This window comes from Hyla sarda, chromosome 11 (genome assembly GCF_029499605.1).
Source record: "Hyla sarda isolate aHylSar1 chromosome 11, aHylSar1.hap1, whole genome shotgun sequence".
In the NCBI taxonomy this organism is placed as follows: domain Eukaryota; kingdom Metazoa; phylum Chordata; class Amphibia; order Anura; family Hylidae; genus Hyla; species Hyla sarda.
Window position 1 is genome coordinate 89,395,523 of NC_079199.1, and position 13,579 is coordinate 89,409,101.

Genomic DNA, 13,579 nt, shown 5'->3' on the forward strand with positions numbered 1-13,579 from the left:
GGTCTCAGAAATTCAGAATTTCTTGTGTATGGCAACACGAAATTATCGAACAGATTAAAATGCAAAACATAATCTATTCCTGGAGTCAAATATTGAAAGGGAGCTTGACATATTCCCTACTAATTAACACGTGCAATTAAATAATTATTTAATAAGCCGTTGTTTAATGTCTCCATCCGAGCTACAACACTTTGCAGAAATATTTCTTCCTGATCTTTATGTAACCTCGTATGATAAGACTGTTTGTAAACTTATGAATATTCAGGGAGATTGCTCATTCAGACTCCCTATCTTTTGATGCTTTGTTTGGCTAACGATGGCAGTATAATTAGTTTAAAAAGAGATAATGAGAAAGAATGATAATTACCAGGCAACATTAGAATTAAACGGATCAGGAGAAATTAGAACTGGCTTCATTCTAGTGCAGGATACAAATGACTGAAAATCTACTTTACAAAATGCTGATTTTTTGGATTCGGTCGTCACTTGGGAATCGTGAAGGAGGGGGACATGGAGCTTCCATTTCTCGAGGGTTCGGCCCGCCAACCAGAATCTTGGGGTATGGGTTCTTTATCATTTTGTTTCTGAGACAATGGAAGAAAGCTGATGGAAATCAGGAAAGGGAATAAGGACACTGAGAGGAGGAGGGAGAAATAAATAGAAAGAAAAAGCTAGCCAGGAGATAAAGGCCAGACTGGGAATAGAGCGTTGCATAACCAAGAAGGTCCGACCTTGTACCTGTGATAAGATTCTGAAGCAGAAAGCAACCAGGGATTAAGCGATTGTCTGGGATCTGTCGCTACACGGATTTTATCCCGTCCTGTTGTATTCTTATTTAAATTTTTTTTCTCCCCCCTCGATGGTGCCAAAGGTTTAGCCTTTTATTTTGTGTGAAAGCTAAAATTTGCAGTCTCTTCAGCCGAGAGTGAAGTAAAAAAGCTCTTTTCATGCTGGGTAGCGGATACGTGTCAAAACGCAAGGTTAGACAGATGATCATTAATTATAACCATAAGGGTTTGAATGACTAGAGACCGTGAGGCATTGCGGAAACATCTACACCGATTCCAGCCCTGTCAGTTCCTGGAACGGTAATTCCCAACATCTACGCTGATACCAACAATGGTAGATTCTAGAACTGTAATTGCCTAACCAATTTCCATGGAAGAACCTCTAAAAAACGTTTCCCCTCCTGTAGGAGCCCAACTGCCTCCCAACTCTACCATTACCATCACACCCCATCAATGCAAGTCTATGAGAGGGGGCGTGGCAGTCCCATAGACTTGCATTGAGGCAGCGTGATGTCACAAAGGGGTGTGGTCGTGACGTCACGACCCCCCCACCCCGCTCCAAGCGGTCGGAACACTGGGGCAGCGGAGTACCCCTTTAAGGTGATACAGGCTCTGTCTTCCTGAGAGCATTCCTCATCACACTAAGATTGGAGATGCCTGATGAGACAAGAATCAGGTTGTGTATTCAGGTACATAATGTAAAAAAATTCTGTACGGTATAAACCTAACATAAACCTTTACTGAATTGGTGGAACAACAATGGTCAAGCTCTGGCACACGTTTGCCGTAAGGCAGGCAGACGCATAAAATAAGTTGCTAAACACCTGTACATCTGATCTATCATTCCAATCCTTCTGCCGAGAAAGAGTGAGGAGACCCCCATACACATTAGTCAGCCAATCGTATATTGAAATCAGGTTTGGCTGGGTTTACTCTAATGTGTTTGGGCACGTTTAGCATAGTTGAGACATCTGTCCACTCGTAGTCATATTAAATTAATATACTGGCAACTTTCTAATATAGGAGAAAAGAAAGAAACAGATAAAAGCGCAAAATCATGTGCCGTTACACTAAATTCGATTCGTCACGAACTTCTCGGCTCGGCGGTTGCTGACTTTTCCTGCATAAATTAGTTCAGCTTTCCGGTGCTCTGGTGGGCTGGAAAAGGTGGATACAGTCATAGGAAAGAGTCTCCTAGGACTGTATCCACCTTTTCCAGCCCACCGGAGCACCTGAAAGCTGAACTAATTTATGCAGGAAAAGTCATCAACTGCCGAGCCGAGAAGTTCGTGACGAATCGAATTTACTGTAAGTTCGCTCATCTCTAGAGGTTACCAATAGCACCGATAAGGTTATGCTAACCTGGTGGTGTTCTACTGAGAGCACAACACCTATTGAAGCTTGAATGCCCAGTCTCTGGGTGAATAGCCGGGATCATACCCGTCACTGAATGCCTCCGGACGGTCAGGAGAAGTTCAAATAAAACTGCAGGGAGCAGGGTATAAATACAGATCCTCTTGGCGCTCTCCCGATGGCATAAATTGGAAACCGAGTCGGACAATAATATTAATAAATGAATAAAAGGTTATTAATTAAAAGCGCTGTGGACTACGTCCACAGCGCTTTTAATAAATAACCTTTTATTCATTTATTAAAGGGGTATTTCAGGAAAAACTTTTATATATATATATATATATATATATATATATATATATCAACTGGCTCCAGAAAGTTAAACAGATTTGTAAATTACTTCTATTAAAAAATATTAATCCTTCCAATAATTATCAGCTGTATAAGTTGAGTTGTTCTTTTCTGTCTGGCAACAGTGCTCTCTGCTGACATCTCTGCTTGTCTCGGGAACTGCACAGAGTAGAAGAGGTTTGCTATGGGGATTTGCTTTTACTCTGGGCAGTTCCCGAGACAGGTATCATCAGAGAGCACTTAGACAGTAAAGAACAACTCAACTTCAGCAGCTAAAAAGTACTGAAAGGATTAAGATTTTTTAATAAAAGTAATTTACAAATCTGTTTAACTTTCTGGAGCCAGTTGATATATAAAAGTTTTTTCCAGGATAACCCCTTTAATATTATTGTCCGACTCGGCTTCCAATTTATGCCATCGGTAGAGTGCCAAGAGGATCGGTATTTTTATCCTGCTCCCTGCAGTTTTATTTGAATGTGTAGTCAACTGGCGTTCAAGCTACATCAGTTTGACCACCATCAGTGGTTGAGGAGCTGAAACCATAAACAATGGATTCTAGCATCTAAAAATGATCAGACTTATTTGTTTGTTTGATATCTTATTTCCAAATCTCCAAAGAGCCGAGCATAAGAACGAATCATTTTTATGGCCAGTGGGAGTGAGTGTGGACCAAACTAATCTTTTTAGAAGGTCACTGGAGTAAAAAAAAATCTTAAATGTCTGTATAAATCAACAAAAGATCATCAAGCAAATAGAATAAAGTTATCTGTTTTGGGGGTGGGGTCACCTTCCAAACACGTATGTGACCAAAATGAGAATTTAATGTTGTTGAACTGGATTCATGTTCATCTTGCAATGAACTTTCAAAGAAGTCCAAGGGTCCTGATCCTGATCTGAGGAAGGGAAGGATCCTCCCGAAACGCGTAATCTTGTCCATTTTATTGTTTTTTTTAATAAAATGTCCTGCTGAGGACTTTCCTATTACCTTTGGCATCCGCCTCATCTGTCTACAAGAGTCTGCAGCGCCATACCTGAGGGTTTTTTCCTGCTCTACTTCTAATAAGGGTAAATGTAGACTAGACTGATTTACTGCAGATTTTCTAATATCAATCGGTGGTTTGACTGTGTGGACCCGCGCCATCCCCATCGACGGAATCTCAGTCAGCGTGGAATTCCGCCAAAAGTATGAACATCTTCATTCTTTCGGCTGATCCGAAAATCAGAATTTCTGCGGCTGAATTTTCTGCCAAATTCCACTGGATGATTCTGTTAAAGGGGTACTCCGCCCCTAGACATCTTATCCCCTATCCAAAGGATAGGGGATAAGATGTCAGATCGTGGGGGTCCCGCCGCTGGGGACCCCCGAGATCTCCGCTGCAGCACCCACCTGTTGCGGTTTCCGGAAACGCTGGAGGCTTCGGCTCCCGACCACGGTGATGTGAGATCGTGACGTCACGACTCCGCCCCCGTGTGACGTCACACCCCGCCCCTCAATGCAAGTCTATGGGAGGGGGCGTGACAGCCGTCACGCCCCCTCCCATTGACTTGCATTGAGGGGGCGGGGTGTGACGTCACACGGGGGCGGAGTCATGACATCACGATCTCCCGTCACTGTGGTCGTGAGGTGTTAGGATGAGAGCCTCCAGCGCTGCCAGAAGCCGCAACAGGTGGGTGCTGCAGCCGAGACCCCGGGGGTCCCCAACGGCGGGACCCCCGCGATCTGACATCTTATCCCCTATCCTTTCGATAGGGGATAAGATGTCTAGGGGCGGAGTACCCCTTTAAAATCATCAAAATCATATGATAAAACCATCCAGTGGAATTTGGCATTTAAAGGGGTAATCCAGTGGAAAGCATTTATTTTTTTTAAATCAACTGGTGCCACAAAGTTAAACAGATTTGTAAATTACTTCTATTTAAAAATCTTAATCCTTCAAGTATTTATCAGCTGCTGTATGCTCCAGAAAAAGGTGTATTTCTTTCTGGCATTATTTCCAATCTGACCACAGTGCTCTCTGCTGACACCTCTGTCCATGTCAGGAACTGGCCAGAGTACAAGCAAATCCCCATAGCAAACCTTTCCTGCTCTGGACAGTTCCTGACATGGACAGAGGTCAGACTGGAAATAATTCCAGAAAGAAATACAACTTCCTGTGGAGCATACAGCAGCTAAGTACTGGAAGGATTAAGATTTTTACATAGAATTAATTTACAAAGCTGTTTAAATTTCTGGCACCAGTTGATAAAAAAAAAAAAATTCAATGGAGTACCCCTTTAACTCTTGCAGAATTTGGAGCAGAATGTGGCAGATTTGGAACAGAAATACAAAGTCCCGTTGACTTCAATAGGATGTTTCCATGCCGATTCTGCCCTTGGGGATTTATGTGTCAATTCGAATGCCAGAATTTGGATATTAAAAATGTAAATTAAAAAAGTATTAAAAATGTACATGCTCTGGGAAATACCATAAAAATCAACAGAACTCTGATTCCGGATGGAATCCACTTCAAATTTAGCATGGATTCTGCCTGAAATTTGTGCACATTTGCACATATGCTAACATACAAAAATTGCCTATGTATTTTTATTTAATTGCAAACTACAGTGATCCCTCAACTTACAATGGCCTCAACATACAATAGTTTCAACATACAATGGTCTTTTCTGGACCATTGTAACTTGAAACCAGACTCACCATACAATGTACGGACAGTCCAGATCTGCGAAAGGTGTCAATGGCTGGAAGAACTGACCAATCAGAATGGGCATTTTACTGGTAAAACTCCTGTATTACTGAAGTGTATGCACTGACTGATGTCTGGTAGCGCCCCCTACAGTACAGAGAGGTATTACATGTCCTGTACACTTTACCTGTACCAGGGATAGCTGCTCCTTTGGACACCAGGTGAGGGCGACTCCATGTTATTTTTTTTAAGGAAAATGTGTACTGTACAGGCCCCCAAAGAAGCTCCTGTCCTCTACATAGACCAGCGTTTCCCAACTAGGGGTCCTCCAGCTGTTGCAAAACTACAACTCCCAGCATGCCCGGACAGCCAAAGGCTGTCCGGGCATGCTGGGGGTTGTAGTTTTGCAACAGCTGGAGGCACCCTGGATGGAAAACACTGACATAAACAGTGATTTACAGCTCCCAGCAGATCTTTCTTACTTTTATATGTAAGGATTTGCTTTATCTATATTAATTATCTACTTATTTTTGCTTTAATCCTCACTTTTTCCTACTTTTGGATGACATTTTGGTGGCTTCACAACCAATTACCAGGTTTCCATACAGTTATAGTCTCAACATACAATGGTTTCAACATACAATGGTCGTCCTGGAACCGATTAATATTGTAACTTGAGGGACCACTGTATAGACGAAAATCCATGCATAAAAGACAAAGACACTCAGTGGTAGCAGCTATTTTTTTTTTTTTAAATCAAAGTGACTTCATGTGAAGTCTACACTGTTGTCTACCTACTTAACCCCTTAAGGACTCAGGGTTTTTCCGTTTTTGCACTTTCGTTTTTTCCTCCTTACCTTTTAAAAATCATAACCCTTTCAATTTTCCACCTAAAAATCCATATTATGGCTTATTTTTTGCGTCACCAATTCTACTTTGCAGAGACATTAGTCATTTTACCCAAAAATGCACGGCGAAACGGAAAAAAAAATTATTGTGCGACAAAATCGAAAAAAAACGCCATTTTGTAACTTTTGGGGGCTTCCGTTTCTACGCAGTGCATATTTCGGTAAAATTACACCTTATCATTATTCTGTAGGTCCATACGGTTAAAATGATACCCTACTTATATAGGTTTGATTTTGTCGTACTTCTGGAAAAAATCATGACTACATGCAGGAAAATTTATACGTTTAAAAATGTCATCTTCTGACCCCTATAACTTTTTTATTTTTCCACGTACGGGGCGGTATGAGGACTCATTTTTTGCGCCGTGATCTGAAGTTTTTATCGGTATGATTTTTGTTTTGATCTGACTTTTTGATCGCTTTTTATTCATTTTTTAATGTTATAAAAAGTTACCAAAATACGCTTTTTTGGACTTTGGAATTTTTTTGCGCGTACGCCATTGACCGTACGGCTTAATTAATGATATATTTTTATATTTCAGACATTTACGCACGCGGCGATACCACATATGTTTATTTATTTATTTTTTTTACACTGTTTTATTTTTTTTATGGGAAAAGGGGGGTGATTCAAACTTTTATTAGGGAAGGGGTTAAATGACCTTTATTAACACTTTTTTTTTACTTTTTTTTTGCAGTGTTATAGGTCCCATAGGGACCTATAACACTGCACAAACTGATCTCTCATCCTGATCACAGGCGTGTATTAACACGCCTGTGATCAGCATTATCGGCGCTTGACTGCTCCTGCCTGGATCTCAGGCACGGAGCAGTCATTCGTCGATCGGACACCGAGGAGGCAGGTAAGGGCCCTCCCGGTGTCCGATCAGCTGTTCGGGACACCGCGATTTCACCGCGGCGGTCCCGAACAGCCCGACTGAGCAGCCGGGATACTTTCAGTTTCACTTTAGAAGCGGCGGTCAGCTTTCACCGCCGCTTCTAAAGGGTTAATACCGCACATCGCCGCGATCGGCGATGTGTGGTATTAGCCGCGGGTCCCGGCCGTTGATTAGCGCCGGGACCCACGCGATATGATGCGGGATCGCGGCGCGATCCCGCTTCATATCGCGGGAGCCGGCGCAGGACGTAAATATACGTCCTGCGTCGTTAAGGGGTTAAAGTGTACCTGTCGTCAACAAAAACTTTTTATATATTGTAGGTAATACCATTATATGTATATTTGTAATATAAATTGATTAAAAATTGTGTATATTTTTGGTGAAAAAATGCTGTCCCTGCAGCTATTGTCTGTGTGTCTCTATGATGAGTCCAAAAACAGGAAGTGAGGGCAGAACAGGCAGGGATCTGTTATATGAAAAGTTTATGTTGACGACAGGTACACTTTAAACTGTATTTCCTTGAAAAAGGGTGATCTTCTCTGAAGTTATGGGACATACTCTTTCAAAACCATCTAATAATATAGGTTAAAATAATAAAATAAAAAAATAACATAAATTTTCCACAACTGAAATACGAAAGTCTTGGCTGGTGTTGTCCATAGTGACGTCAAGTCACCCAATCGTGTAGCCACACGTAACATCACTACAGAGAGCAACATAGAGGCATGGAATAATAAGTAATTCTGTGGTTAAAGGGGTACTCCCGTGGAAAACTTTTTTTTTTTTTTAAATCAACTGGTGCCAGAAAGTTAAACAGATTTGTAAATCACTTCTATTAAAAAATCTTAATCCTTCCAGTACTTTTTAGAAGCTGTATACTAAAGAGAAATCCAAAAAAGAAATGTATTTCCTCTGATGTCATGACCACAGTGCTCTCTGCTGACCTCTGCTGTCCATTTTAGAAACTGTCCAGAGCAGCATGTGTTTGTTATGGAGATTTTCTCCTGCTCTGGACAGTACCTAAAATGGACAGCAGAGGTCAGCAGAGAGCACTGTGGTCATGACATCAGAGGAAATGCATTTCTTTTTTGGATTTCTCTTTAGTATACAGCCCCTAAAAAGTACTGAAAGGATTAAGTTTTTTTTTATAGAAGTGATTTACAAATCTGTTTAACTTTCTGGCACCAGTTGATTTAAAAAAAAAAAAAGGTTTTCCACGGGAGTACCCCTTTAAATGGCTTCTAAAGCATCAGTAGGGTTAGTGAGTATCGTGTGTAAAGGAATAAATTCCAGCTTCATAAAGAACATAAAGGATAAGCACTTAAACACATATACAGTATACGATGATTTATAAAAAGGAAACAAACAGAAAACACATGCACAAGGTGTCAAACAGGTAAAAACTATGACAACACAACTGGTTCTTACCGTTGACATCCAGTTTGTATTCCGCCGTATATTCCCCCAGGAGATTTGCTACCTGGCACATGTAAGTACCACTGTCACTTTTGTTGAGGTTCTGAAATACCAGGCTGTTGTGTTCAGTGAGCGCTGTCGGTGGCAGCTCGCCGTTCCTGCGCAGCCAGGTGTATTTAACTGGTCTGAAAAAGAACAGAGGTGTAAAAAATCATTAGAAGTAAAGGCGATTACACTTTTTCTTATGCATTTTTTCAGATAACATAGAAATAAAATAAAATTGTACCCAGTTGATAAGCTACTTTGGCAATCTTCTAGCTAGTATGGAAGTCCTACAATGTTGGGGAGGTAGTACGGCTCAACACATTTTACAGCTTTAACCCCTTAAGGACATAGCGTTTTTCCATTTTTGCACTTTCGTTTTTTCCTCCTTACCTTTTAATAATCATAACCCTTTCAATTTTGCACCTAAAAATCCATATGATTGCTTATTTTTTGCGCCACCAATTCTAATTTGTAATGATATCAGTCATTTTACCCAAAAATCTACGATGAAACAGAAAAAGAAAATCATTGTGCGACAAAATTGAAGAAAAAACACCATTTTGTAAATTTTGGGGCCTTCTGTTTCTACGCAGTATATATTTCATTAAAAATGACACCTTATCTTTATTCTGTAGGTCCATACGATTAAAATGATCCCCTACTTATATAGGTTGGATATTGTCGTACTTCGGAAAAAAAATCAAAACTACATGCAGGAAAATTTATACTTTAAAATTGTCATCTTCTGACCCCTATAACTTTTTTATTGTTCCATGTACGGGGCGTATGAGGCATCTGAAGTTTTTATCGGTACCATTTTTATTTTGATCGGACTATTTGATCGCTTTTTATTCATTTTTTTATATCATAAAAGTGACCAAAAATTTGCTATGTTTATTTTTATTTGCATAGTATTTTTTTTTTATGGGAAAAGGGGGGGGGGGGTGATTCAAACTTTTATTAGGGAAGGGGTTAAATGATCTTTATTAACTTTTTTTGTTCACTTTTTTTTGCAGTGTTATAGCTCCCATAGGGACCTATAACACTGCAAACACTGATCTTTTACACAAATCACTGCAAAGCCATAGCTTTGCATTGATCAGTGCTATTGGTGGTTGATTGCTCAAGCCTGGATTTCAGGCTTGCAGCAATCAATCGCCGTTCGGACGCGCAGGAGGCAGGTAAAATACCCTTCTGCTGCAATCTAGCTGATCAGGACTTCACGATTTTATCGCGATATCCCGATCAGCCTGACTGAGCTGCCGGGATGCTTTTACTTTCACTTTTAGATGCGGCGATCAACTTTGATCGCCGCATCTAAAGAGTTAATGACGGACATCCCATAGACTTGCATTGAGGGGGCATGGCCGTGACATCACAAGCGGGGCGTGACCGTGACATCACTAGCCTCCGCCCCGCATCGTCAGTCATCTGGCACGGAGCGAAGCTCATTCATGACTCTCAAAGAGGTCTCGAAAACCAAGTGGACAAACAACAACAACAACACAATGGAAGTTGTGATGAGCCCCACACTGCAGAAGTCTTACATAAAGAAGGATTAACACTGTAAATATTGAGTCTGAAACTTCAGGTATTTGTCAATAAAAGTTTTAAAGCTAATGAAATGTTTATAATTGTTCTCCATTAACTATAAACAAGTGAATAAAAGATCTAAGGACCCTGAAACACTGAAAACAAGTAGGAAACTATGTGAAAATCAAATTGTGTCTCTTAAAGGGGAAGACAAAAATGGTAGTAGTCCTGCTAGGCTAAGGGTGAGTACATAGCAAGAAAAATAGGAGAAAAAGAAAAATGGGAGAAAAGAAGATACAAGATCAGATGTCCAGTATTAAAATATCATTCATTTAAATAATGTAATGTGAGGTCCTAAGCAGGGCCCTTGCTTCAAACGTGCAAAAATTAAATCGATAAAGTAAAAAATACATATCAGAGAAGGTTGGGACACGGATTATCTTAGTCTCTGCGCTATGGATGGTGCGGTGTGCTGGTAAGTACTATGGTGATACTGCCCCGCAATGAATGAAAGGTGATAATGTCAAAATTCTAGCATTGCCGTGCCGAAGTAGTGGATTAGATGCAGAGCTGGGATGAGGGGCGCACAGTGAATTGGCACAGTGGGCGGGAGGGGGGGTTAATGAATTGGCACAGTGGGGGGGGGGGGAGAGGATGAGAGGGGGGTTAATGAATTGGCACAGTGGGGGGAGGGGGGATTTATCAATTGGCACAGAGGGTAGGGGGGGTTAATCAATTGGCACAGTGGGGGGGGAGGAGGGGAGGGGGGTCAATCAATTGGCACGGGGGGGAAGGAAGGGAAGGGGGGTTAATGAATTGGCACAGTGAAGGGGGAGAGGAGGGGAGGGGGATTAATGAATTGGCACAGGGGGGAGGAGGAGGAGAGGAGAGGAGGGGAGGGGGGTTATTGAATTGGCACAGGGGGGAGGAGGAGGAGAGGAGAGGAGGGGAGGGGGGTTATTGAATTGGCACAGGGGGGAGGGGGGTTAATTAATTGGCACGGAGGAAGGAGGGGAGAGGGGGGTTAATGAATTGGCACAGGGGGAAGGAGGGGAGGGGTGTTTTAATGAATTGGCAAAGGGGGAGGAAGGGGAGGGTTTAATGAAATGGTACAGGGGGAGAAGGGGGGTAGGTGAGAGGGCACAGGGGATAAGAGGAGGGAGGCAATGAAATACATAGGAAGGGGGTTAATGAAATGGCTAAGGTGATGGACGGGTTAATAAAAAGGCACAGGGGGATTGGGGGGGGGGGGTTCGAGTAACTAAAATGTCATTCTTGGATCCAAAAAACACTGCTGTCTACCTAATGTGGGGTACTAAGCTGTCTACCTAATGTGGGGGTACTAAGCTGTCTACCTAATGTCGGGGAACTATGCTGTCTACCTAATGTGGGGGAACTATGCTGTCTACCTAATGTGGGGGTACTAAGCTGTCTACCTAATGTCGGGGAACTATGCTGTCTACCTAATGTGGGGGTACTAAGCTGTCTACCTAATGTGGGGGTACTAAGCTGTCTACCTAATGTCGGGGAACTATGCTGTCTACCTAATGTGGGGGAACTATGCTGTGCTCTCTACCTAATGTGGGGAAACTGTGCTGTCTACCTAATGTGGTAATGAGGTATTGGGATTGACTGTGCGATTGGGTGTGGGGGGGGGGGGGCAAAAATTGCTTGCCCAGGGTCCAATCAAAACTAAAGACGGCCCTGCTCTGCACAGGTTGTGATTTATCTCCCCTATTATACATATATATATCTTTATATTTTGTCTAAAGATTACACACCAGTCAATGGGAACGCTTCCAATGCTAGGAGGCATCTGGGCTTCTCGAGAGCAGCGCAAATCAATATTTTTGCAACGTGAAATAAACGGATCTCTGATGCGGCGCCTCTCTCAAAAGCGTTAAAGTGTCAGATGTTAAACTTGACTACAGGCAATATAGGGATACAAAAGAACGGGCACAGGTAGCACTCAAACGGGAACAGAGCCGCAGCGTAGCCGAACTGAAGCGGCGCGGGGGCTTTAATGATGACATATGCCTCGATAAGGCATTATAATAGACGGATATTACTCGTGGTTCACGCATTACATGACCCATCTCGAGCGGGAGGCTTTGATTCGGGATTTCCCACTCCGTTAATTAACCTGCACTCATTTAATTACCAGGAGTGGAGGGAAGCGAGCGCTCACTATCAGCTAATTAATGGAGCCCAGGCGAATTACCGACTCGAAACAGGGACCGTGCGCATCACACAATAGATTCCAATGGGGTACGGACGACAGGTAATTGTAGAAGCAAGTTGGCAGAGCGGCAATTATGCAGAACGTCGCACCGCTACGTCGTCTATGAACATTAGTTACATAGTAGATGCGGATCAAAAAACAGGCACGGATCCAGCAAGCGCAATCTGCAATCCTACCGTGTTGGTCCAGAGCAGTGGTCTCCAAACTGTGGCCCACCAGCTGTTGCAAAACTACAACTCTCGGCATGCCCGGACAGCCAACGGCTGTCCGGGCATGCCGGGAGTTGTAGTTTTGCAACAGCTGGAGGGCCACTGTTTAAAGACCACTGATCTAAAAGAAGGCAAAAACCACACTAGGCAAGTGCCAACTGCCCCATACTAGACATAGATGACAAAATAATGTTAATCCCGACATAGATGACAAAATAATGTTAATCTCGAACTTCTTTTAGAAGATATAGTAGCTATGCTGTAAATAGTAGTTTTGCAACAACTGGAGGGCCACAGTTTAAAGACCACTGATCTAAAAGAAGGCAAAAAAAAAACACTAGGCAAGTGCCAACTGCCCCATACTAGACATAGATGACAAAATAATGTTAATCCTGAACCTCTTTTAGAAGATACAGTAGCTATGCTGTAAATTGTAGTTTTGCAACAGCTGGAGTACCATAGTTTGGAGACCACTAATTTAGAACAAGCCAAAAACCCTATGAAGCAGGCGCCAAATGTCCCATACTAGACAAGGATGGGGTTTCGACAATATAATTTGTATCCCCAGCCTCTATAAAAAGATAGATGCCTCATATTGTACTAATGAGACCAGGGCTGGCTACGCAACGTGACAATGACGTCATCGCAACATCATGTCTAATGCTTGTCAACAAGGCGCCAATCCAACCCACCATCCAGTTAAAGGGGTACTCCCGTGGAAAACGTTTTTTTTTATTTTATTTTATTTTTTTAAATCAACTGGTGCCAGAAAGTTAAACAGATTTGTAAATCCCTTCTATTAAAAAATCTTAATCCTTCCAGTGCTTTTTAGGGGCTGTATACTAAAGAGAAATCCAACAAAAGAAATGCATTTCCTCTGATGTCATGACCACAGTGCTCTCTGCTGACCTCTGCTGTCCATTTTAGGAACTGTCCAGAGCAGAGGAAAAATCCCCATAGCAAACATATGCTGCTCTGGACAGTTCCTAAAATGGACAACAGAGGTCAGCAGAGAGCACTGTGGTCATGACATCAGAGGAAATGCATTTCTTTTTTGGATTTCTCTTTAGTATACAGCCCCTAAAAAGTACTGGAAGGATTAAGATTTTTTTTAATAGAAGTGATTTACAAATCTGTTTAACTTTCTGGCA

At 42.1% G+C, this 13,579-nt stretch overlaps 1 protein-coding gene across 3 annotated transcripts in view; it reads right to left on the minus strand.

The window, feature by feature from the left end:
* CADM3 (cell adhesion molecule 3) overlaps positions 1 to 13,579 on the minus strand; it is a 381,683-nt gene that overhangs the window by 20,055 nt on the left and 348,049 nt on the right. For all 3 annotated transcript variants that reach the window (XM_056546912.1, XM_056546914.1, XM_056546915.1), the window contains exon 7: positions 8,412 to 8,584. In XM_056546912.1, coding sequence (XP_056402887.1) covers positions 8,412 to 8,584 — 173 coding nt within the window. The remainder of the gene's footprint in view (positions 1 to 8,411; positions 8,585 to 13,579) is intronic.